The 27,133-nt window shown below is 34.2% G+C and overlaps 1 protein-coding gene across 6 annotated transcripts in view; it reads right to left on the reverse strand.

The window, feature by feature from the left end:
• Nucleotides 1–27,133, reverse strand: part of LRBA (LPS responsive beige-like anchor protein) — a 754,439-nt gene that overhangs the window by 174,569 nt on the left and 552,737 nt on the right. For all 6 annotated transcript variants that reach the window (XM_063108839.1, XM_063108840.1, XM_063108844.1 and 3 more), the window contains exons 45-46: nucleotides 5,129–5,269; nucleotides 4,005–4,124 (exon numbers count right to left, since the gene is read on the reverse strand). In XM_063108839.1, coding sequence (XP_062964909.1) covers nucleotides 4,005–4,124; nucleotides 5,129–5,269 — 261 coding nt within the window. The remainder of the gene's footprint in view (nucleotides 1–4,004; nucleotides 4,125–5,128; nucleotides 5,270–27,133) is intronic.

Consider the following 27,133-nt stretch of genomic DNA (forward strand, 5'->3'; position numbering starts at 1 on the left):
CTGAAATAAGGAGGCTGTCTCAAGAGAGGAGGGAAAATATCACTGACAATGAACTGCCTAGAAAAGCTTAGATATTTGCCCAGTATTTAGGTGTGATTGCCTAGTAAAATTCACTTAAACTTTATGAGTCTGTAATTTGTTCCACAAAATTTGGTCATAATAATTCAAGCTTCAGGCTAAAGAGAGCAATCTATTATGAACCTCAGCATCTAAATTTAAGTAAATTTTTAAGATTTGAAACACAGAATCTACTGGGGTTTTCAAAATATTTATCAGAATGATGATTCTCCAACCCAATTTTAACACTTTCTATTTCAGTCCTCAAGATTACATATTATTGCTACTACATGTCAGCTTATATTTAGGATGAAGTACACATCAGAAACATCATTGCTTAAAGAGGATGAAGGCATTCTTCTTTCCATATCCCTTGGTGTGACTCCAAAACAATGCCCTCAGTCTGTACTGCCCAACGTAGTAGCCACTAGGCACAAGTGAACACTTGAAATGTGGCTGGTCAGAATAGAGATATGCTATAAATGCAAAACACACAACAGATCTTGACGACTTCGTATGAGAAAAAGAATGTAAAACACCTAATATTCTTATATCGACTACAAGTTGAAATAATATTTAGGATATATCAGATTAAAACAGATTATTAAAATTAATTTCATACGGTTCATTTGACTTTTTAAAATATGACTACAAGAACATATAAAATTACATATGTAAGCCTACATTTGTGGCTTGCATTATATTTCAATCAGACAGTGCTACCATAAGCCTACCTAAAGAACTAACATTTCTGAACTGTTTCTTCAGGAAGAATAAAAAGCATCATTGAGAGGTCAGATCTGAATGGGGTCACCAGTGATGCACAGAAATACAAATGATCCCCCAAACTTTAAAAATGGTAAATCATGCTAAAAATGAAAAGCTTTAGTAAAACCTAATCTCTTTCTTCTCTGAAATAAAAAAAACTTCATATTTTAACCTTTATTTCATAGGTTTAACCTTTATTTTTTAGTGAAATTATTCTGAGCATTGGCAGAATATAAGAAACAGGGATTCTAAGATAATAAAGCAACAGTTCTCCCTCAGTAATAGAGTTAAGTACTAGAACTGTTACCTTATTCTTATTTTTTTCTTTCTGAAAAAAATTAATTTAATTAAATCTTCTACCACCTTACATTTCCTTTTTGTAAAATACCACAAAAACATTTGAGATAACGTATACTATACTAATCAGGCAAGGTAAACTTTAGAATCCACTCAATAAAATGATTCCCACCACCCTACCCTCATATTTCACTGTCCTCTCTCTACTGCTTAACATTTTCTTCAATATTTTTAGAAACTCCAAGACAATACCAATAAAGGTAAGACTATAACTAATGATTTCATCTGAAATACAATGTTACATCGCAATAAAATATTAAATTATTATAGTAATTTATATGTGTTCTTATACATTTATTTTTACTTGTTATAATAATTTAAATATGCTTTCTAAAGTGTTAAAATGTAACACTTTAAAAAGAAGCAGGATTAAAAAAAAAAAAGAGGCATGACTGATTCCCTCAGTTTTCGAAAGACCATCAGGAGGCTCTTTAAATAGCCTATGTAACCTCATATTACATACTTTTCAAAGTATTTGAAAGTCACTGAGTTAGAGCGCTCAAATTAGCTGTTTATTGATAAAGAAAATGGAGGTAATTTATCAATGCCCTATTCTCTACTCTATGCACATCTTGGGGGAAGAAGTGGAAAAGAAGAGAACATACATATCGGTTAGAAGAATAAGTAGGTTTCTACAAAGTTAGTACCAAAGAAAATTTCTGTGCTTCTGAACATAACGAAATAATATTTAAGAAAGTAACTGTATGTCTCATCAGGTTCCAATCACCTTGACACTTGAAATTTTAAATTTTTATTTTTTAAAAAACTTTTCCTTTAACCTAGTACTCTACTTCTTCATATAGATGCCCTATATAATACTGCTAGAAAACTAGAAATTATGTAGCATAATAGTCAGAACTGAAATTCTAGTATTTGTCTAGGAATAGGGGCTGTTTTACTAAAGCCTGCTGGAGCATTCAAAGAAAAGGGAGATGGATTTGAGTCTTTATAATTTTTGAAGAAACAAGAATAATAAGAAAAATAAGTAAGGAGAAGGTAAAGAAGATTATGTGGTCATTTTTTGAGGGGGGTGGGGGGATGTTGTAGTTGTTTTGTTTGGGTTTCTTTTATTTTTGCTGGCTGGTACAGGGATTGAACCCTGGATGTTGGTGTTACCTAGACCTTGGTGTTATCAGCACCACATTCTAGCCAACTAGATAAGGCCAGCCTGGATTTCTTCTCTATTTTTTTACAGGTAGGGTATTTTAAGGGAAGTGTTTGGGAAAATGGAACCAGACATAAGCTAATTAAAGAATCCATGAGAGAGAAGAAGGCTGAGATTTATGAAAAAGAGACAATAAAACCTACAAGGATCTATCATATGCACCTCCTGTCCATCAAAGCATTAAGCAGGAATGTCTAGTACTGATAGAGGCAGAAAGCAGAAGATATCCACTATATTATAAAGCAGGAAAAAATAATCCTCAAATTCATGACTTCATTTTTGTTTACGCTTCTAGTACCAAACTTAAGTATTAGGTGTAATTTAGTCATGAGATGCTTAACAAATGAAGAAATTTAGAATGCAAAAAAAAAGACAAGATTTATTCAATTTGATAACAAAAAGTCAAGCTTATGTATATTTTCATGCATCCATATTTATTTTTAAAAGAGTTAAATAATTAAATCACTTTGAAATTAAAGGTAGAATTCAAGAAAAATTATTAAACCTGTTAACTATTCTTATTTACTTTTATCTAAATATCCATTTCAAAATTATCTACTGATGATTCTTATACAATTTCAAGAGTATACATTATTTATGAGATCAAAAAATCCTGATAGATATCCCAATATAAAAAACTGTTTTTGCATAGGATGAAATTTTCTTCAATGAAGTTTCTTTGATATGAGCAATGGTGTATTCTACAGTAAGATAAAGTATGTGAATACATTTTATAGACTGTAAAGTATCATACCTAAAAGATGCAATTATCATTATAATGAAAAGTTTTCAAGTACTCTATAGTAACATATACACTCGTAATGTAATTTTTTCTTTTTTGAACTCCAATATTTCTCATATGGTACTTATTTTCTCCTATATAGTATAATTATTTATGTATAAACCATATTTCTTTATGAGTCTATATGGAGCTTCAAAACCATAGGCATATCTTAATATACTTAACAGCATCTAACAGAGTACCTTGCAGAAAAAAACACTATGTCAAGAAAATAAAATACTGTACTTCTTAAGGTAAAAACAAAAGTCTAGCAAGGATTATATCAGCTACTATGCAAAGTTTTTGATCTTTTATAGTGGTAAACATGCATGTAGATAGCACTCTTATTTCTCTTTAGTAATAATGCAATCCTATACCAAGCAAAGTCAGATCTGCATTTAGAACTAGCAGCAGGTCTTTAAGAATGAACACTTGGGACATCATTAAATACATATGTCTGAGATTTTTCTCATAGTAATTTTCTGACTATAGTAATTTTACTCATTGAGTCTGGAGTTCCATTTAGCTTGTTGTCTTACATGGTTTACATCCATACTACTATACTTTTCCTTCAACAAAAAGATTCCAAGGAGGAGGAAAAGAACCACTCCACAACTAGAGACAGAGAGGGGAAGAGAGGAAGATAGGGAGAGAGACAAACAGAGACAGACAAACAGACATTCATGACCTACAGACAGGCAGAGACAAAGAAGAGAGAGAGAAATTCAGTACTGTGGTTCTTGGTCATTTATTTAAGGCCTCATCCTTGCAGGTTTATCTTCACTAAATAGAGCTGCACAAGCAGGAGAGAAATTTTCAACATTCATTTGACAAGAAACACATTGGCAATAATTGTAAAATGAAACATTTCTGTACCTTAATATCAGATGTATCACGTTGACTGTTTCGCCAAACTCTGGAAATTGATGAAAAAGTTCGATCTGCATGATCAAATTTCCCTCCTTGCAAATTTAGGAAATAAGTTGTAAAGGGTTCCTAAAAAATAGCAGTTAAAAAAAAAATCCATATGTTCCCTCATGCATAAAAATGTGGTGTTTATAAGTCTTTATATGTAAATATTTTAATGACTAATACACATTAGCCAGCAATATATACTAGGTATAGAATGAAAATTAAATCTAAATTATCACATTAATGTTCTTAAATTATTTTTGTTTTAGAATATTTCTAAATATTTCCAAAATTTGATATTTGCAATATTTTCTTCAGACTTTCTTTCTTTCCAAGAACAATTAACAATATTCAGACATGAATTAGATGCATTTTCTTCATAGTACAGGGAAATAGTCCCATATGTAATTTTCCTATTGTTATGGCTCAATATTTAATTTATCATTAAGAAAAGAAAAATGTTTAGAAGATTTAAAAGCCTCCTCTTAGTTAAAGAACACTTAAACACATATTAGTGGATAATTGCTTGAAATTAGCTAAGCACTATAAATTACTTCTAGGATTTATGCCTGCCTGTACCCTTCTAACAAGCTTTAATTAATGATGTGCTGCTAATGCTTTCCTAAAGAAATTACTTTCTAGTAGATGAATCACCTTTCAATTTTACAGAAACATTTCTTGTTTAGCCAAAGTATTATCGATACACAACAGCCTTGGTGTTACCTATAAATACACCTTATTCCATTTGGGGCAACTGAAGTTTCCAAAATATAAGAATATACGTCTGTGTTAATGAAATATCATTTAGTACTTATTTTAATAGATTACATTTAAAACAACCTATGTTACAATTTAGAATCTGGTAAGATAGCTACCATTTGAAAAGGCAAATTTAAGGAAAAAATTCACACAATTCCAGGTGAAACATTTTTAAGGCAATTCTACAGTAACATGCTATAAAATGCAAACCAAATGAGATATAGAGATAATTAGAATCTCAATCATTCAAAAAGATTTTTAGCATTCATGTATTTTCTTCACAACACTGAATTGAGTAAGTCATGGTTCATTATACAAATAGAACTTACTATTCTTAGCAGCCATGCAAGAACAAAACTTGCAGTTGAGTAATGAGTACCATAGTGAAACTTCGGTACTTGGTCATCTTCCCATGATTCATACCGCTCTGCAAAAAATGCTGCTCTTTTTGGATTCAAAGCTCCTATTGGCTGCCAATGGGTAGGGGAAAAAAATCAAGAATACATAAATGTAAGTGTCCTTTACCTCTTTCTCTCTTCTAATGTTATCCTAATAGTAGGCATGAAAGTAAATTTTTAAAATATATGCTATTTGAGCTAAAACACAGTGTAACATTCAGAGGGTAGATGGAAAAACAACCTTATTTTTTAACACAGGATAAATATACACATATAAGTAAGTGGATGGATAAACCTGTCATTTCTCCATAAGCCTAGTTTCTGTTGAACATAGGTTTTTAATCAGCCCATAACAAGAATCTCATAAAGACAATTACATGAAGTAAATATTAGCTATATAATATTTTGGAAAGCACCTACAAAATCCTATTTAGTCAATCAGAAGCAACAACCAGAAACAGAATCTTGAAGCTGGAGGACTGACTTACAGTGGTTCTGAGAAGAGGATGTAACAAAACTGGGGCATGGGTGAGATGGAGTGCAAAGAAGAAATTGTGTAAAAAAAGGATTAAGAAGTAACTAGAAATTTCTACTACTGTGAGTGAAACCACAAGTTAGAGGATAAAAACATGCCTGAATGAACTATAAAAAAAATAACATAAAAAAGAATAGTAGACAGATTATGAGCTTATACTGGAAAATAGTACATTACAGTAGAGGTTCAAGAAGCAGTATAGCAACATGGTAAAGAGCCTGGACACACTGGAATAATAACAATAATACCCATTCAGAAGATTGCTTTGGAAGATAAAACGAGTAAGTACATTAATGTCCTACAAACCACACCTGAAAAATTCAATGAATGCTAACTATAATTTTAAGACAATCTTTTAGAATTGGGGTAAGGGAGTTTAAATAAAATAATTGTTTGTAAAGCACCCAGCACATTGCGTAACGTAAAATAAAAGCTCAATAAATCTTACTTGGTATCTTTATTGTTGCTGATGCTCTTATTCAGGGAATACATGAAATCCATTAATTAGCTTGCAAAATTTTGTGTGATTATGCGCATGTACATTTTCTTAAGGAAAACATATAGAGTATTCCTGAGATTCTCAAAGGGGCCTAGGGCTCAAAGAACATTAAGATCAACTGATCTAAAGAACAATTTATTCTCTTAAAATGTTATGATCTCTAGAAAATCTCTATTCCTTATTGAAAATATCATACTAATTCACTGAAAAAAAATATGTAAGACTACTTCTCTTAGTAAGATACAGAACAGTCTTTTACTTTATATCTTTTATGAAAACCTATGAATTGGTCACTCCTCATTTATAAGAGAAAAAATGTCTAATTATTACTAACATAAATTTTAAATATTGGTTTAAAAATAGATGCATTGAGAAATAGTCTATTGAAAATGAAGCACTGTTGAGACAAGTTTGGAAAAGCTTTTCCTGTTATTTTAAACAACATTTTAAATTCACCATTTTGGCTATCTTTTTAAAATTAATTGTTAACTATTTTTTCAAAACTACCATTATGTTTGGTACCACTCTCTTTCAAAAACTTGGTTCTAATCAACACTATTTTATTCTAAGCTAGTTTTTACTTTACAAGCAGATTTTTTAAAATCATTATTTGATTACTATTTCAAGTCAGTGTCACAGTATAGTCATTTGAAAATGCTATCTTTTAAAGCATTAGTGTCTGTACAAAAGAATTATATCTGATTTACTAAATGTATGGCACTTAAGAATGGAACTGACTCCAAGAATTCTTTCTTTGTTACAGAACCAATCTGGAATGCCTTTAAATGTATTTTAGTTGTTGTCCCTAAAGACTGAGCCATGCAAAAGGAAAGGAAAAAGAAATAAAATCATTGGAAGATAAATTATATGAATTAAAAATAGAATCAATGCTCTCCTTTTGTATGGCTCTGCAGCATATTAAGTATTCACTTTATCTGCTCCTATTTTTATTACTCTCCGAATGAGTAACCTCCAAAATCAATAGTTATAGAATCACGTTTCTTGAATATAATGCTAAAACCAATTAGGATTGATTTCACCAGCGACTGAAAAAAAAAAAAATGGCATCATGCAGAGATCCATATAGGTAGAACCCACTGTATTGATTCTGGCTATTATTGTTACAGTTGGTTTCTGAAGCCTGCCATAGGACAGCTATCAAGACATACCACATTTATTTGCAAGCATATAAAAAAGAAGTCCCCAAATAAAAGAAGGTTTTTTTAAAAAAAAGACCAGCGGAGCTGTGCAATGACAATGATACACTATCAGCTTACTCAGAGAAGTTACAGTGGGAATACACACATTGAATTATACATTACGTGAAAGCACTGATTTATTGTGGTAATAACATCCACCTCATTAAAAGATTCTGCTTTGCTGCAGTTGGAAGGCTACATATTGTTTACTGCTATAAATTAATGGCAGTGCAAAGAAGACTGTGGAACCGTCCTAACAATAGATCTGTAATGACAGTGCTGTATATCACAGCTTCCTCAGCAGCTTCACAATAAAATGGAGACAATGTATTGAGCTAATACATTCTACCATGCTGGCCCATATTTTTCTGACAAGTGCTTTAAAAGATGAGCTGAATCCAACTATATTATAATGCCGCAAAACATAAACTAAGCAAAAGTCAGTCATACACCAAAGTGCATCGTAGCATTTTTAAAACATTATCCAAATCAGCATTTCAAGATGTTTATTCATCTCTGCAAAAGAACTAAAAGTAAATGCTGATGGCTCCTCTTACTTATACAGTATATTACGAGTAAAAATTACAAGGCAGTTCAGGAAGATGCCTAGCTCTACCATTCTACATAGAGCTCTTTGTACAATTTAACAAGCTTGACAGTGTTTTTTTTTAATCAGCAATTTTTTTAAAGAAAGACCAAAAATATTGGTCATTAAAAATTGTCATAACTTTTTGAAAATAATCAATAAAAAATAAGTATTGATTAGAGAATATACAAGTGATATAACTCAAGTTCATAACCCGGCAAACATAAATAGTCCTAAGATACAGAAAAATAATTTTAAATACTACAAAAAACTAACAAATAGAATTATATAAGATTTTTTAACTCCACAGAAAACAAAACAAAAAAACCTCAATCATTAACAGTACGAAAGAGAAGTTCAAATAAAATAGAATAGTTTAAAATTTAGAGTATGGGACTAACAACAGAGCATTATATTAAAAAATGGAAATGAGAACTTGAATTAAAGTAGGAAAAGACAAGTTAAGGAAAACCAAAACTCTTGAAAATGGTATGAAAAGCCAAAAAATGTACTTACAATATTTTAATAATTTCACAAAAAGCAAACTTGACATCTGTGATAGAGTAACAAGTATTCTGTCTATGATATAGTAATGATACCTTTTGAAATAGGATAAGTAAAATAAAACTGTTAAATCAGTTTTGTATGATTATTACAGTAAAAAAGTAAATACATTTTATTACCTTCTTTGAGAAGCAATTTTGTTAATTAACAAAAATACTGCATGTAAAGTGACCACCTCAGTGCCTGGCACATGGTAAGTTATTAGTAATAATACATATATATTTTTTCAGATTATTTTATTTAATCAAGAATATTTAAGAAAGAAGCCATTAAGTAAACCTGATGAAATTTCTGGAGTTTATTAGGAAAGAGCATGATTAAACATCACAATTCTCTAATAATAAAGCAGGATAAAAATACAGTACCGTGCATTATCTATCAGAAGCCTAATAGTACACAGTAGTCCCAATCAACTGAGTTACCCTGCCTCAAGTACAGAACCAAAAGCAAAATTACTTTTCAAAAAGCCAGGGGCCTCTAAATTACACTATGAAAAGCATCTGAAATGTCAGGCAAGTTACAATCATCTTCTACTACATTAATTAAAAACAAACAGTTTTAAATTCACGGTCTGTGAATTTAAAGGCACAAAACAGACCTCCAGCTTATATTTTGTAATTTATAAAACATTATTATGCATTTTCATAATAAATATGAGAGCTAGATATCCCTATTTTAATAATGAAATAATGAACTATCTTAAGTATCCTAGCTCAAAGTCAACATAAATCTAGGAGACTCAAATTTAGTATTCAAAACCCCTTCTTTGAGCCATTTTATCCATCTAAAACTGTTGTATTACAAGTTGATTTTCCTAATTTCAAAATTTTCCATTTTTTAAATATGATCTTTTTTTGATAGGTTGATTTAAAAGGCTAAGATATGTGAAATGCTTAGAACAGCTCCTGGCACAAAGAAAATACTAAATAAGTTTAGGTGATATTAATTGTGTTATTACTAGCAGCATAATTCCTTCTTTTCTTTTGAGATTTAAATATAAACAATTAAAAGTTATATCAATCTTTCAGCAGTGAAGTTCCAAACTGCCGGACCATGCTTATACTTATTAAGGGTAAGAAAGTTGTAGGGAATTGGCAAAAAATCCCAGAAATTCTACAAGGCAGAGATTTGTTTATGTTAACAAACTTCTGTTTTAAAATCCAAAAAAGTCTTGTGTTTTTCACACCTTTCTGTGAAGGCTTTATTTAGAATATCATTAAACTCTAACACATGGAGATGAGGAGAAGAGAAAAGAGTTGAAGAGAAAGAAAAAAGATAACTCTGGAGCATAAGACTCAGGAATAGAGCCCTTGGAAATGCTGAAGGACAGCATTTCATAAAGATACATTTTGTGGGTATATAGAGAAGTGGAAAAGAGATGTCAAAAGTGAGAAAAGGTTCAGGAAGGGGAGGCAAAAGAGCATGACTACTTTACAACTCTGTTTAGGATCTTGATGACTGGCTGAAAGCCATCTGCCAATGTCATTTTCATTGGTATGACTGGAAAATTGGAAACATTCCTTAACTCCATGACAACAGATAAAGCCTGCTCCACAGCATTTAAGAGGTCGTGTGCAAACAGAGGTTATACATTATTTTATTCTTCTCTGTAAGTAGGGTAGGCCTAGAGATATTGAAAGAAAGCCACTGCAAAGTGAGGGCAAAAGACTAGCAAGGAATAGATAACAATATGGTTGAACTCAATGTTCTTTTATAGGTCTATGTTATAAACAGGCCAGGCTAAAAGACAGAATAGTGTTAATTAAGTGTAAGGTATCTGATATACATGAATATATTAAACAAAAAACTTCAAATTCAGGGGATAAAACAGGATATACTATCAGAAAATGCTACATAATAAAAGATGGTCATTCCTAATTAGGGAATAATGATTTGATTTGGGAAGACTACAGGAAAGAAACTATAACATATAGATCAAAGGGGCAATTCTATCTGATGATAATGCTACTTGGTGGATATAAGCAAAGGTTCTAAGAGTCTTACACAATTCATCTTTGTATCTTCACAACTCTTTAATACATAGACCTATCAGCATCCCCAATTTGCAGGTGAAAAAAAAACAAGTCTGGGAGAAGTGACAGGACTATGAGTGCTTGGTTACCCAGCCTGTGGCAGAAGCAAGATTTTTTTTTTTTTTTTTTTTTTTTGGCAGCTGGCAGTATGAGGATCCAAACCCTTGAAGAATCAAGATTCAAAGTAACCTCCAACTAAATTGACTAGTAAATCCTAGAATGATTTGGGTTGTGTGTATTGATGAAAATATTGATGCTGATTTTGCAAGACCATTAGAATTCTTTCATGGGAGCTTTAGATTAAATACCCTTTTGAAAAAATACTATTAAAGTTCTTATCCCTACTTACCTAATGCCTGTAGATACCAACTTAAAAGAAAGCATCACGAATGGAAAGGAAAAAAAATGTATATTTCGTCTTGGGGACACCAAAAAGATGCCTAGCGAAAATAGCTTTTAAAAGGGGGGAGGGGGGAGGAAAAGAAACGATTGTCACCAAAGTTTACTGCCTTATTTTCTTCTTAACTTTTATTTTTATATACCCACATCCATGAACCCAATTGGGAGCCTTTAATTTTCTGTGTTGCTGAAGCTTTTTAAAGAAGCCAATGAATTTTACTCTGGTTGTCTTCACCACCTGCCTTCCTCCCCCACCTGTCTAGTGAAGAAAATAAACAAAAAGCCTCTGCCCACTGTTAGGGAGTGCAGTAACTATTTTGTTTCAATTGTAGCAGCTCTTTTATCTAAATGACAAGTATAATAGGCAGACTGATCAGCATTTTAACTCAACCTTGGCTTTTAGGGTATTTTGTTATATGCTATATACAGCAGAAATGGTTTGGCACTTACCTTCACACACTCTAGATTTTATTTAATATTATCAAGAAAAAAATTTCATCAGTACACTACTGTGGCTTTTAGAGTGAACAAACAAGCACGTTTGTTTTCAGGTATCAGAACACTTTTTAATCCCTTGAAAACATACTTTCTTACAGTAGCGTTAAATATATATACCCACCATACTATTTCAATTTAACAAACACATCTTGGGGAAAAGAAAGTATTCCGTTTTACTTATTGCACCTATCTAGAATCTAAATCATTTCAAATGCTTACATTGGTACATTTAGTAGTGAGGCCTTCACTGTTCTGTTATTCAGTTGCAGTTAGTATTAAGCAATTTTTACTATATGTTTTTATCTGAGTTTGAGAGTCACATAAATTGATGAAAATAATCTGATAATCTAATACCAGTGCTGAGCTAAATGCCAGGAAGAACAAAAAAAACTAGCCCTAAAAATCCAAGGATAATTAATAAAAATGTTTTAATAATAAACACTGAAAAGGCACAAGGCTGATATAACAAAATCTGTCTATTTGCAGATGTATTTACCTACTCAGTTAAAGAACCAGTTAAGACCATTAAAATCAAATAACTCTACAGGTTTTGTTTGTTTAGCAGCTGGCCAATACGTAGATCTGAATCCTTGACCTTGGTGTTATCGATACCATGCTCTAACCAACTGAGCTAATCAGCCAACCCCTATCTGAAGGTTTTTTAAATGAGTTTTTAGTAATAAAAACATCAGTGTTCCTCTAGTTTCTATAAGCTGGATACATAAAACAAAATTAGAAACTACTTGAGGAACATTCAGCTTTGGAACCCCTTTTGTATTTGCTTTGGAAGACACATAAATATAACAAAACTAGTTCCAGTTTGCAAAAATGTATATTTAGTCTGTTTACCTTAACCCTGAGTGAGGAAACTGTATTTATTGTTTAGCTTAAACCTGGGAATAATAGCTCTGAATATTTCAATGATTTACATGTGAAGCACAACAAAATATCATGACTATAAAAGGAAGGAGGATTCAAAATCTGCAAGAATGAATGAAGACTGTTATTTTATTCTTTTTTGACTAATTAATTGCTTTTTGGAAAAAATATTAAATTAATATAAGAATTAGATCTAAAGTAGAATAAGCTAAAAATGTCAATATATATATAGGCAAGAACCTGAGTTGTAAAGCATTTGGGGGGTCGGCGGGGGTGGCTGGTACAGGGATCCAAACCCATAACCTTGAGGTTATGAGGCTACACTCTAGCCAACTCCAGCCAGCCTGAGTTGTAAAGCATTTTAAAACTATCAGAGGACTTCAAATATCAGACAAGGGGATAAAATACTGTTGGGCAAACATAACTGGAGGTCTGTGGTGACTTTCAGAAGAAATAGGGAGGGTATAACTGGAATCAACTTAATGACATAATCTCTAATAATTTTATAGTTGTAACAGAAGAAACTCTCTAATAATTCTCATGACTTAACAATAGTTATGAGTTATACACAGAGCTAGTAAATATTAATAACATTTTTGGAGTTGCTTTCTAGCAATGCGAGTCCTGACAGGTAAATGATCAAGGGTTTGAAGGCAGATATATTGGCAAAAAAAGTCAGTAATATCCAATCTCTAAGACAATCCCCAGGCTGAAGTACTTATACCAAAAGGAAGTGGACCGCTACAATAGTCCAGCCTCTATAATCCTCCCCAGTTCTGTTCTTAGGCTAGTTCTCAAAGAAAGGACAAGCGAAATATACTAGTTGGCAAAACCAGAGCAGCCAGATTGCTGACCAAAGAACTTATTCCACTGTAGTAGAGATGAACCAAAAAATAAATGCCCATTAGATTTATAAGTACTATCTAAAATTTCCCTCGATTTTTTTTTTCCTGTGCAAGAGAATACTCTGGATAGTCATCAACATATAGAACTTATATTTTACACTTTTTTAAATGAAAATGTTATTGTAGTTTTCCTTTACAACTGTATAGCAGATATATTTCCTGGGAGTTATTAAATTTAGTCATTTGATTGTAGGACAGTGCTAGTCAGTACTTATGAGGTAACAGACATGAGCCAGTAAAGCTCAGATTTAGAAATCAGTGGCCCTAACCACTGTATGCAATAGTTAGACATGGCTTTGTGCTGTCTCTACAATGTAAGATAAAAAGAAATAAAACGTAACATGAAATTCCATGTTATAAAATATAAATTCCATGTTTATAAAAATAAAACAAGCAAAAAAAAACCTTTGTTCAGTTTATAGATGACCATCTTCCCTTTATCAACTGAGGAAAAAAAATATCTTCATGTAACACAAACCATATGTGATGGTTAATTTTAAGTCAGCTTGACTGTGCCCAGAGTATCCAGATTAAACATTATTTCTGGGTGTGACTTTCCAGATGAGATGAGCCTTTAAGTCAGTGGACTCAGTATAGTAGATTGCCTTCTCTAATGTGGTGGGCATCTTCTAAACCACTGAGGGCCTGAAGAGAACAAAAGGCAGAGGAATCCATCCCATTTTTTCTGCCTCACTGCTTAAGCTGAGACATCTCTTCTCATCCTCTCCTCCTGTCAAACTGGGATTTACACCATTGGCTCACCTGGTTCTCAGGCCTTCAGACCCAGACTGAATCACACCACCAGCTTTCCTGGGTATCCAGCTTGCAGATGATAGATTGTGGGACTTCTCCCTCTCCATAATCATATGAGCCAATTTCTCATAATAAATCTTCTACATATAGATAAGATACCTCCTACTGATTCCGTTTCTCTGGAGAACCCTGACTGATACACCGTACCAAGAGGCAATGAGATTATGAGTTAAAAAGAAGTGGTAAGAAAGAATTGCATCCAATACGTGCCCTGAGAGATGAGCTCAAGTAATTAATCCAAACATCATAAAGTGTTGCTTTCTGTTATTTCTTTATACAGTTTTATAAGTTGTTATGCCCTTCGAAGAACAAGCAAATATTTTTAATATTATTATCTATATTTTGGCTTGTTTTTTTAAATTAATTATAATTAAGAAAAATTTTAAATACAGAGTATTTCCTTATACTTTAATCTGAGATCAATATTGAAATTACAGTCACTTACAAAATAGACTATAAAGTCTTATAAACTACTGCAGCCTGGTAATAGATGGTCCAAGATCGTCCCACCATCCATACACCATCTCCAAATGATTCCAAACTTGCCGTAATTTAAGAAGCTCTTTATAAAAAGTGTGTAAAAAATATGTTTATGTCAAAGAATGCACTAGAGAACTCAGAGAATGAAAACAGAAAAGTCTATAAAGCCCATTATCCCTGCATCCAAAATCGGTAGATTCATTTCATACTTAAAAAGCTGAGCTGACCATTTCCCATTAAAAAGAATCAGGGGGCCTTTAAAGAAATGGCTGATTGCAATTCTGAAATAAGGAACGTACAAAATACACCTGGGACACCTGGTTGAGCCAGAAGGCAAAGGAGCTGTCAAATATTAATGGGATTTTATCTACGGGACACAGGACCCTTCTTGAAGAGGCCCCACTGCACAAAGCTGTAACAGTTCAGTACCACAAAGAACAATGCAGCTCTGCTTTCATTTAGAACGTAGAAAGCATCAAGCAAATGTTGCTCTCGTTGTAACGATACGTCTATATCTACAAAACGATAATTTTACCTGAAATCATCACAGAGCTGAGGTAGAAGACAACCAATTGAGCTGAATTCCAAAAAATGAGAAGCCTCTCCAAAGAGAGATGGTTTACAGGAACTGTTACAATTTTGGCAAAGAACGGGAGGAAGAGGTAGCCAACACAAAAGCTGGTAAGAAGAACCTGCTAAATTTATAAAGAATTTTTAAATACCAATTTTGGGTGTGCATTATCAGTTTTAAAAAATTGGTAGATCCAAACTCAAGGGATTTCACACACACTTGTAAGCTCTTTTCCATGGACACTCCACGGGGAGCTCATGAGAAAGATTACGAGCAGGGCAAGGTAGAAGCCCAGAGAGGGGCCCTCTAGGTGACCTGTGCACATGGGATGCGATTTATTGTTCTAAGGACAAGCACAAGACACTACCCACTTCCCCTTTCTCTTGTATGAATTAAAACTCTTAATCTAATGAGGAAGGAGCACCAAACTCTCTCATCCCAGGGCCCAGAAAAATATCAAATGCACATGCGGGAAGGGCAGAAGCAAAAGCAATCTGATGCAGGAAAAGGGGTAGGGAACCCTCTGTACCACCCCCAGGACCCAGGTAAAGATGCCCTGCTTCTGGAGTAGGGTAAAAGCAAAAGCCCTTTCACCTGGGAGAGAGGTCAGAAAATCTCTTTGGACCAGGAGCCTGAACTAATACAAGGGAGAGGTCTGCTGCTACTGGGAACAGGATGGAAATTCTCTCCTGCTTAACACCTGCCACAGATACAAGGCAGAGTTTGGATGCCATGAGGCATAGAGACAAAAACACTGAGAAGGTCCATCCCTGAGGACCATTCAAACAAAGCTGCTTAAGGCTGAGGCTGGATCAGGAGAACTGAGGAGCACCTCTACCCCCATCACAAGCCTGGCATTGGATAGCAAGAAATGGCAACCTGCTTCTCGGAAAAAAGACAGTAAATAGAAAAATGCCTCTGTGGCACAGGCATAGATGGTCTGCTAGAGGACAAGCAGAAACAATGAGAAAAACCCTCCAGCACCCCAGGGCCCACCCCAAGGCCAAATTCAAATGGAAGAAGAATTTGAAAACTGTGCTGCACTGAAGGTAACAATGGCAACAGCAAACCCAAACGAACTCATCTATCGACTAAATTGGATGTACTCCCTACACAAACTGTCTGACATTTCTGGGCACAAAATATTACTCACATCCCAGTCTCTACTGTTCTCCTATTCCAGAGAAACAAAAATCAGAAAATAATTTAAAAGAAGGCAGAGAAAGGAAGACAAGGTACAAGGAACGTATATGCAGAATAAAAAACAAATAGCAAGAAGGTACATCTAAACCAACTATATAAAAAATTACATTCAATGTAAATGATCTCAATAGCCCAATTAAAGCCCAGAGATTGTCAGATTGGTTATAAAGGCAAAGTTTTATTATATGCTGTTCACAAAAAAGAAATGTTAAATATAAAACCATAGACAGGTTTTTTTAAATGATGGAAAAAAGATAACGAACATCATAATCAAAATAATGCTGTCATGGCTGAACTCAGAAAAGGTAAGGGGGGACATTATGTAATGATAAATGAATCCATTTATGAAGAAAACATAACAATCCAAAACGTGTGTGTACTGCATTAGTTTCTTAGGGCTCCTATAACAAAACACCATAAACTGGGTGGCTTAAAACAATAAATATATTGTCTCTCGGTTCTGGAGGTTAAAAGTCTGAAATCGAGGTGGAGCCATGCTCTCTGAAGCCTCTAGGAAAAGACCCTTCCTTGCCTCCTCCAGGTCCTGGGAGCCCCAGTTGCTCTTTGGCTTGTGGTAACGTAAGTGTAATCCCTGCCTTTATCATCACACAGTGTTCTCTCCCTGTGTTATGTCTTCACATAAAGTTTTCATCTTCTCATGAGGACACCAGTCATATTGGATTTGGGCTTATTCCAATGACCTCATTTTAACTTATATCTGCAAAGACCCTATTTACAAATAAGGTCACATTCACAGGTACCAGGGGTTGGGACTTCAACACATCTTTTTGGAAACAGTTCAACCCATAACGCATACCCAAAAACAAATGTTGAAAGTACATTTTTAAAAAAACTGACAGAACTGTAAAAATATACAGACGAATCTAAGTTATAGTTGGAGACTTCAATACTCTTCACTCAGTAATCAGTAGAACAAACAGACTGGCTTGTTAGCTCAGTTGGTCAGAGCACTGCCTTGTAACACCAATGTCACGGGTTCAGATCCCCTTACTTGCCAGGTGACAACAACAACAAAAAAAAGGTAGAACAAATAGAGGAGCCAGCTGAGAAGCCCAGGGATCCTGAGGTTCTGTGATGGAGGTCAAGGGCCCTAGCCATGCCCCTGACCACATCCAGGCAATCAACTGAGCCACCTGAGACACCCAAGGGTCCTGAGATGGGAGCCGAGGCCGGCTATGCCCCCACACACATCCAGATCTTAAAATATACTTATTAGCCACATGTGTTTCTTTGGGGGGTGTGACTTAACTGCTCACGTCCTTCACCAAATTTCTGCTTAGATTTTTCCTAATCCATTTTTTAAAGTTCTTTTTGTAATAATAAAAAAAAAATAGAACAAGTAGATAGAAAATCAGTAAGGATATAGAAGTCATGAACAACATTATCGACCAACTTTACCTAATTAACATTTACAGAACATGTTACCTAACAGAAGAATGTGTACCTCCTTCAAGTGTACATTAACCAAAAGGGCCCGTGTTCTGAGCCATTAAACAAATTTTGACTAATTTAAAATATGCTGGCGAGGCTGCGGAGAAAAAGGAACTCTCATACATTGTTGGTGGGACTGCAAAATGGTGCAGCCTCTATGGAAAATGGTATGGAGGTTCCTTAAACAATTGCAAATAGATCTACCATACGACCCAGCCATCCCACTGTTGGGAATATACCCAGAGGAATGGAAATCATCAAGTCGAAGGTATACCTGTTCCCCAATGTTCATCACAGCACTCTTTACAATAGCCAAGAGTTGGAACCAGCCCAAATGCCCATCATCAGATGAGTGGATACGGAAAATGTGGTACATCTACACAATGGAATACTACTCAGCTATAAAAACGAATGAAATACTGCCATTTGCAACAACATGGATGGACCTTGAGAGAGTTATATTAAGTGAAACAAGTCAGGCACAGAAAGAGAAATACCACATGTTCTCACTTATTGGTGGGAGCTAAAAATTAATATATAAATTCACACACACACATACACACACACACACACAAACCGGGGGGGGGGGGAAGAAGATATAACAACCACAATTATTTGAAGTTGATACAACAAGCAAACAGAAAGGACATTGTTGGGGGGGAGGAGGGGAGGGAGAAGGGAGGGAGGTTTTGGTGATGGGGAGCAATAATCAGCTACAATGTATATCGACATAATAAAATTTAAAAAAAAAATAAATAAAAATAAAATAAAATAAAATAACTGAAATCATACAAAGTATGTTCTCCAACCATAATGAAACTTGAAATAAACAAGAGAAAGAGACCTGACAAATCCCCAAATATGTGAAAATTAAACAACATACTTTTATTTTTTTATTTTTTTTATTTTTTTGTCCTTTTTTGTGACCGTGCTCAGCCAGTGAGCGAACCGGCCATCCCTATATAGTATCCGAGCGGCGCTCCCAGCGCCGCACTCTCCCGAGTGAGCCACGAGGTCGGCCCTAAACAACATACTTTTAAATAATCTATGGGTCAAAGAGAAAGTCACAGAGAAATTAGAAAATATTTTGGATGACAAAAATGAAAACACAACACATAAAAATTTGTCGAATCCAGCTAAATCAGCGTTTTGAGAAAAATCTGTAGCACTAAATGCTTAAATTAGAAAAAAAAAGTTCTCAAATCAATGGTTTAAAGTTTCTACCTTAAGATACTAAAAAAAAGGGAGAAAAATTAAATCCAAATAAAGTAGACAGAAAAATAGTAAGGAAAGCAAGGATCATTGAAATTGAAAACAGAAAAAGCAGTAGAGAAATAAATACAATACTCAGTCAGACTGGTCCAGAAGGGGGAAAGGGGGAGAGGGATGCCCCAGTTACCTATATCAAAAATGAAGGAAAGGACAACTTAGACAAAACAAATTCTGTGAAGTTGCAAACTACCAAAATTCATTCAAGAACAAAGAGGTAACCTGAAAAGCCTTATATCTATTAATGAAATTGAATTAAAAGTTTAAAAAACCTCCCTAGGAATAAAAGTCCTGGCCTGCATGGCTTCACTGATGAGTTCCACCAAACATCTAAGGATGAAATAAAAATTTTATACCACCTGTTCCAGGAAACAGAAGAGGGGGGAATAACTTCAAAATTCATTTTGTCATGCCAAAATTCATTTTGTCTGGGCAAAGACACTGCAGACCAATATCCTTCATGAACACAGATGGAAAAATTCTTAAGAAAATACTAGCAAATTGAATTCAGCCATTTATTAGAAATATAACACATTACAATTTGGTTTATCCAAGGAATTAAAGACTCCAAAATCAACCAGCATAATTCAATGTCCTATTGGATTAAAGAAGAAAAACAATACAATCATCTTTAGAAAAAGCATGTGACAAAATTCAATATCCAATTATGATAAAACTTCTCAACAAACTAGAAATAGAAGGGAACTTACTCAACCCAATAAAAACCACCTACAAAAAACATATAGCTAATATCACACTAAATAGTGAAAGACTGAATACTTTTCCCAGAAGAATAAAGAAATGGCACTTTCAGCACTTCTAGTAAACATTGTATAGGGCAGTAAGTCTTCATTCCAAGATCCTATATTTATTTATGTAGGAAGTCCCGAAAAGTTTACAAGAAGGCTGCTAGTCCTAATTGAGTTTAGCAAGGCTGCAGAACACAAAATCAATATACAAAATTCAATTGTATTTCTATATACTAGCAATGGACAATTGGCATTAAAAATTTTATAAGAGCATTAAAAAAACAAATTTTTAGGATAAATGAATAAAATATGTATAAGAATTGCACACTAAAAGCTACAAAACATTGGAGAGAAACTAAAGAACTAAATAAATGCAAGAAATTCCATATTCATGGATTGTAAGATTCAATATTGTTAATACATAATTTTTACCTGGAATGGCCTGTGGACTCAATGCAATCCCAATAAAAATTCCAGCAGGCTTTTTATTATTATTATTATTATTAGAAATTGACAAGCTAAAACAAAGAATAAAAAAAAGAAATTGACAAGCTAATTCTCAAAAAGACAAGGACCTAGAATAGCAAACAATTTTGAAAAAAAAGAATACAGCTGGAGGATTCACATGACCTGATTTTATGACTTACAACAAAACTACAGTAATGAAGACAGTTTGGTAATGATATAAGGATAGATCATCTGATTGATTGAGCAGTCTAGAAACAGACCTACAAATACAAGGATAATTCAAAAGTTTATCAAAAAAACAGAATTAAAAGATAACATGAATCTTTCTATGAACTTTTTGAATTACCCTTGTATATGACCAATTTCCAACAAAGGTGTCAAGGCAATTCAAGAAAAAGATAGTCTTTTCAATAAATGGTGCTGCAAGAATTGGACTTTCATGAGCAAAAAATGAGCACTGGTGCTCACCTTGCACCTAAAATACACTCTAGACAAAAAATAAGTAGCATCAGCAGCCACAATACAGAAGAGTAATAATAATTCTATTTGATCCAATTTGTTTTTTAAAAAGCCAATTATCACCATTGGGTCACAATAAGCACACAGTCAATTAAATAATCTAAATCAGCAGTTTCCAACTTTTTCCCGTAAGATAGCCTCTCACATATATACATTTATATGTGGATTCACAGAACTCTTGCAATAAATCCGCAGTCCCTGCCCTGGTTCCCAGTGACCAGAGCCCACAGATTGGCAACAACTGCCATGTCTTTATCTTCATCCCAACAATAAGACTCCCGCAAGTGTTACATTTTTAACACAACTTTTCTTTTCTTCATTTTTCTTTTTCGTACTCTAAAATTTTAAACCTAAATGTAAGACTTCATATTATTCTTTCATATTTCACTTGAATATTTCATGTATTTCAATCTGTCAAAAGGACTTAAAATTTTGTATTTTAATTACTATAAAGTAAGCTATATGGTCAATATGTTATATTAGTGAAACTGTTCAACAAATCAGGGCAATACCACAAGTTTATAAAGGCCATTAAATAATAGGGTTGTACAATAATTTAAACAGTTATGAATGCTACTAATGGCTTTTAATTACCTTGTCTATATTTCAGAAAGGTACCACTCAGATTTTCAAATCATTTACTGAGATATGTCACACAAGATCTATAACTTTCCTAATTTATTGACCCCATCAAAACCTATATTTTTACTGACTTACTTATTCATTAATTTTTTTGGTGGCTGGAAAACACATTTTTAAAATAAATAAGTCAATATAGTTGAATAGGATATACTTCCCAGTAAAACTAGTGATTTTGTTTCTTCCTTCATTTAAAAAAATATAACTATTAAATTGTCTATTCTAGTTTTTATACTGAGCCAATGATAAGATCGTTTTGTCTGCAGAATTTACCCTTTTCCATTTCTAAAAACGTGGTTCAAATTATAAATTCTGGACTCACATTTAAGAAAAAAAAAAACAACTCCTTTTCTGAAAGCTGAACAGTCTAAGAAAAAAAGTCACATATAAACAACATTTTCTGATTATTCTCCTATAACTTTTTTTTTTTTTTTTGTCTTTTTCGTGACCTGGCACTCAGCCAGTGAGCGCACCGGCCATTCCCATATAGGATCCGAACCCGTGGCGGGAGCGTCGCCGCGCTCCCAGCGCTGCACTCTCCCTAGTGCGCCACAGGCTTGGCCCCTATAACTTGATCATATATAATATATATTCCATTTAAAAAGTCTTTAAAAGTAGGGACCATTTCATTCAGCTTTGTTTTGGTACAGTTCTCAGAATAAAGTATTCAAAAGGTGCCTAGCAAATATTTAATACTTATTTGAATAAGCACGTTTATTGAATATAAACAAAACACAGATGTAGAAGTGTTTATATTCAATAAGTGTGCTTATTAAAATAATCTTTGAGAATAAAAACAAGAAATTTGGACATAATAAAAGATAATATATTACTTTATCCACTATAAAAAGCATTACATATTCACATAAAATAAGTTTTACAATCACAGGAAAAATAAGAACAAGAAGTTAATACATGCAAGTGTATTTGAAAAGCTACAAATGTATGCAGATTTTTAAAATGTGCTTCTATTAAACTTACTTTCTATAAAATGCAAAAAATACCCCAGCCTGAAATCAGAAGTATAGTACTACTACTACTTATTAAACTTAAAAGAAAAAAAACATTTCTAGGTGTTTTGAAAACAATTTTTATGTAAATTCATGGTAGGTATTCCCTACACTGAATCTACCTGAGTTTGTACATTCAGCACTAAACTAAGAAAACAGAAAGCATTATGGGATAAAACTAGTAATGCTATGCAAATAAAATAAATCATTTATAAATAATAATAAGTGGTCACTCCACACCACAGTAAGTTAGCATGATTAGAGAATAAATACTTAACTTTGAGAAGGATTACTGACTGGCAGTGTGGTGCTGGTGTATGTCAGGATTATTCATCACCGTGACAGTAATATTAACCACAATCCATTTCAGTTGCTTCAGTTTATCATTTTCTGACTAATGTTAAAAAACAATGTCATTGGAGGTTGCTTAAATTAAGTGTAGGGTTAACCTCTGTTAGAGTCATTCAAAATCTTCTACTAGAAGATAACTTCTAGCAGAAAACAAAATCTGTTATACAGAATGCTAATGCTTAGTAGACGTAAATTTAGAAATACAGCCACACGAAATAACTTAAATAGACTAATTTCCTATTTTAAAAACAAAACTTCAACAAATCCTCTAAGTGCATCACAACATCCATATCCATATATATATTGTATATATATTTTTAACATATGTTTGCATTTTGCTGAACTTAGTATTAAATTCTGGGGGGAAAGTTGCATAGCCATCTTCTAAACCAGCATACCATATTAAACAAAAAATTCTAAAGCTTAAAAAGGTCACTGTACCCATGAAAAATTTGCTTCAAAGTTATATAAAAAAAACAGTAATTTGCTGCACAGGATCCCCCAAATTAAGTAATTTGCTAAAGGTTCTTCTACTTATAAATGGAAGCAGACTGACACAATTCTATCTAAATCCAGAGATTCCCTGTTTTGGGTCCTCTAATTTTATCTTTCCAGGCTATTTAGCCCATATCATGTTGATATTCTTTTAAAAAGACATCTGCACTTACCTTACACCTCTACTATTAACTTCATTACTGTTCTTTCTTGTTTTATGATTATTCACTTTCCATAGCATCATTTTCTTATTTTACTAATGCAACAGTTTTATCTCTCTGAGCGCATTTATTCTAGGTCTTTCTGCCTTTTAACATTTCTGCTTCCCGAGTTGCCTGTTTTTTCTGGTTTCTTTTTGCTTTTTGATTTGCTTTAGTTTTTGCCATCTTCACATAGGAGATTATCTTTAAATGTTTGCAAATATTTGGCTGCACCTTCGTTTTTAAGAATGAGACAGCACTAAAGAGCTCGCTGAAATATATGGAGCATAAGCAGCAATGTGAACTGGTAAAGAACTCAGGTAGGCTCCTAAATGTTAGTGTTTTTAGGTCTTTTCTCTTGAGCCAGGCAATAAGTCCAAAGGGCAGTATAATCTTGTGTGTTACGGGGTGAGGCTGGTATAAGTCTGTCTGCCATGTTCTGATAGTATGGTCGCAAAAGGGGTGTGAGGCCGTCATCATTCAAGTCCTTAAAACTTGCAGTCAGTCCTTCTGTTTTCCATCCTTTACCTTAAACCCTCCCACTTGCTGGGCTTGGTGGTCTCATATCAGAAACTTCTCTTTTTCAATTTTTTCAAAAAGTAAATCTCTTACCTTTTGCCAATTTAGAGGGAAGGGTATTTGAATTTCGGAAAGAAGTAGATACAAAGCAAGTATTCAATCTAAAATAATCTTTCTTTCTGGTTATACTTGAAGTCTACCAGTGCACTGATGGACAGATCTGAGATCAGATCCTGGGCTTACCATTTGGAAAATGTGTGACCTTGGAGATTTCCTTAACCTCACTATATCTTAGTTCCCTTATCTGTAAATTTGAGATAACACATTCCTTACGGTGTTTTTGAGGGGATTAAAGGAGAAAACATATATAAAAAGTTTCTTATAGTTAAAAGCACCTACTAGGGGTTCCCTCACACTACTACAAATACATTCTGAACTTTCCCCATATCATTCTTGTGCTGATTAGACTGCAACCTCCCCAAGGCCAGGGAATGTAATTTATACCACAATCCCTAAAATCAGTGTGGCATATAACAGCATCCATGTTTAATGCCAAGATTAAAATGTTTTTAATATATTTTGTCAGCCAATAAAAAATACTCCAAACATAATCAAGTACCAAGTTATTTTTAGTTTCCTTCTCTGCATTCATATTTTATTTAAACAATTTAATATCCATTATTTACTATTGTAGCATCATAAGATTTATTTCTTCTTGGCTTAATTTCCTTTGGTTTTACTGAAGCCCAATAAATAGAAAAACAAAGTAAAAGCTATAACACCTACCATGTTTAAACAATATTGCCCCCCCCATCCCCCAAAAGAGTGTTCTTCCCCTCTGTGACAACTAGATGGTATATTGATTCCTGGTGTATCTGTTACAGAGCAGAGCAAAAGGACTGGCATTCGTCAGAAACAGCACTTAAAACTTAAAGAGATAAAGAAGTGCTGTCTGATCAACAACAGTTAAATGTCGGTAGTCAATTCCAGGTCAAGATGCATGCTGTATATTAAATGTGTGTGTTAGAGAGAAATATCTCACATATAAAAGTATAAATACAAATGGTAAGAGATGAGAGAGAGAGAGAGAGAGAGAGAGAAAGAGAGAGAGAGAGAGAGAGAATCACCGGTTTTCTCAGAATTTACTCTACAGAAACATTTTGATCCAGACTAGGGCAATGGAAACTGCTAGGTTAACAGAATAGTACAGCACTGTAACATAGGTCTTACAAACAACAAAACAAAACATATATGATTTCTTAGAGCCTGGGCCAAAATTTAAAATTTTGTTTTAGTAAACTTTCCTCCAAGTCCTATACTACAAGATAGGAATGAGGGGGCAGGTTCATTTTCCTCTACCATTTACTTTCCTTGTTTCTGTATTCTGGACCAAAATAACAGCTTACATTGTGCTTGCACTCTAAACATGAAAACGGAACTTTTCTTTTCCCTCTACCTTAAACTCTCTTTCAGTATTTTATTTCACTTAAAAAATATTTTTTAATTGTTAAAAAATAAAATATTTGCTTCTACCTTAGCCATTCCTATTCCCCACACCACCCCCAATCTTCAGTTTTTGTTTTTGTTTTTTTACAAGGGTAGTAACTACTTGATTTTATTCTTTAAAATCTTTAAAAAATTCTTTAAAATCAGGTACTAAAAGTCCTTGACACATAATACCTGTAATACTCAATTAACAACTGATAAGTTAAAGAACAAATGAATGAGCAGTAACATAGGGGATTCTTTAGTTTTAACCAAACATTCTGCTTTTTTTGTAAAATAGGCTTAATCAAAAAAGCTTGGTGCATTACCTGGGACAAAGACAAGAGTAGGCAATTTGGAAAAAAGCTCTTTTTTCCAGCAATAGAATGCTGGTTGTATTCTGTCAAGTGTTTCAGTATGAGGAGTGCAAGGCAACTTGATAAAATAACATTAAAACAGACTCAGCAACTGGTGCCAAAAGAAGACAGTATAGCATATTATTGTGTTTCTCAAACTTTCTCAGCCAAAAACATAGTAAAAAATGTTACCAAGAAGATCCTACTGCTTGTCTCTCCCACAAAGACAGACAAAACAATGAGTAAATGACCATATATGAATGAAAATAACTAAAGGAGAATGACTGAGTACTTCAAATAAGTATCAGAAATCCTGGTAAGCACAGAAACTAAGGATGGCCACATAAAGAACAGCAGGAAACACCCAAAATCCAGTACCACTCCCCAACCCCCAAATCCCCAACCACAGGGAACTGGGAGAAACCTCGTACTGAAGCAAAAAGGTAAGCAAGATGACCCAAGCATCACCCATCACCACCTTGGGACACTCACAGTCCTCTTCACTGGAGACCCCTGCCATCCCCACTGGCACTAAGCCCAGCTGAGGGAGCTGCCTGCAGTCCATACAGTTGTGCTGCCTCCAGAGAAGGAGCTGGCACTGTTCCCTGCCCTCTGCAGCCTCAGTGGTCACCGTGCAATGCCATCTTAGTACTAGAACTACTGATGGAGTGTCTTGCCCCAGGGGCGAGTGGCCAAAGCTCCCTTTCATCCCAGAGGCTAAGCTGCAAGTTGAACCACTCCCACGCAGTGGCCAGACATTTCCAAGCAGCTGTTATACCCTATCTTAAGGGGCTAGGTGGTGATGAAGTCACTCCAACTACCCCTCCCAAATGTTCAGCCTTTTCACAAAATAGGCTTAACCAAAAAAGATTGAAGCATAAACTGGGACAAAGACAAGAGTAGGCTGCATCCTAACCCCTTGGGCCTGAGTTGAGGCAACGTATTGCCTCCTGGGGAGCTATTCCCTTGGCTGAGCAAACACTCGGCTGGGCCAAGCAGCTTTGCATCGAGGGTTGAGCTGACGAAGTACTCTGCATCCAAGTGAAAAGAGCAGTGACTGATCTGAGAAACCCTGCTGTACAGGCTGAACAACTCTAGTACCCCGCTTCCCTGGAGTTGGACTACTCCCCTAAAGACTGAGCTGCTGAAACACCCCTCTCCCTAGGGAGTGGAGTCAATGCTGTGGTGCCTCCCAGACCCCAAATGACAGTTGCACCCTGTCATTCTGGGGTCCTCACTCCTGCTTCATCTGACCTCACA

The sequence above is a fragment of the Cynocephalus volans genome, chromosome 9 (genome assembly GCF_027409185.1).
Source record: "Cynocephalus volans isolate mCynVol1 chromosome 9, mCynVol1.pri, whole genome shotgun sequence".
In the NCBI taxonomy this organism is placed as follows: Eukaryota; Metazoa; Chordata; class Mammalia; order Dermoptera; family Cynocephalidae; genus Cynocephalus; species Cynocephalus volans.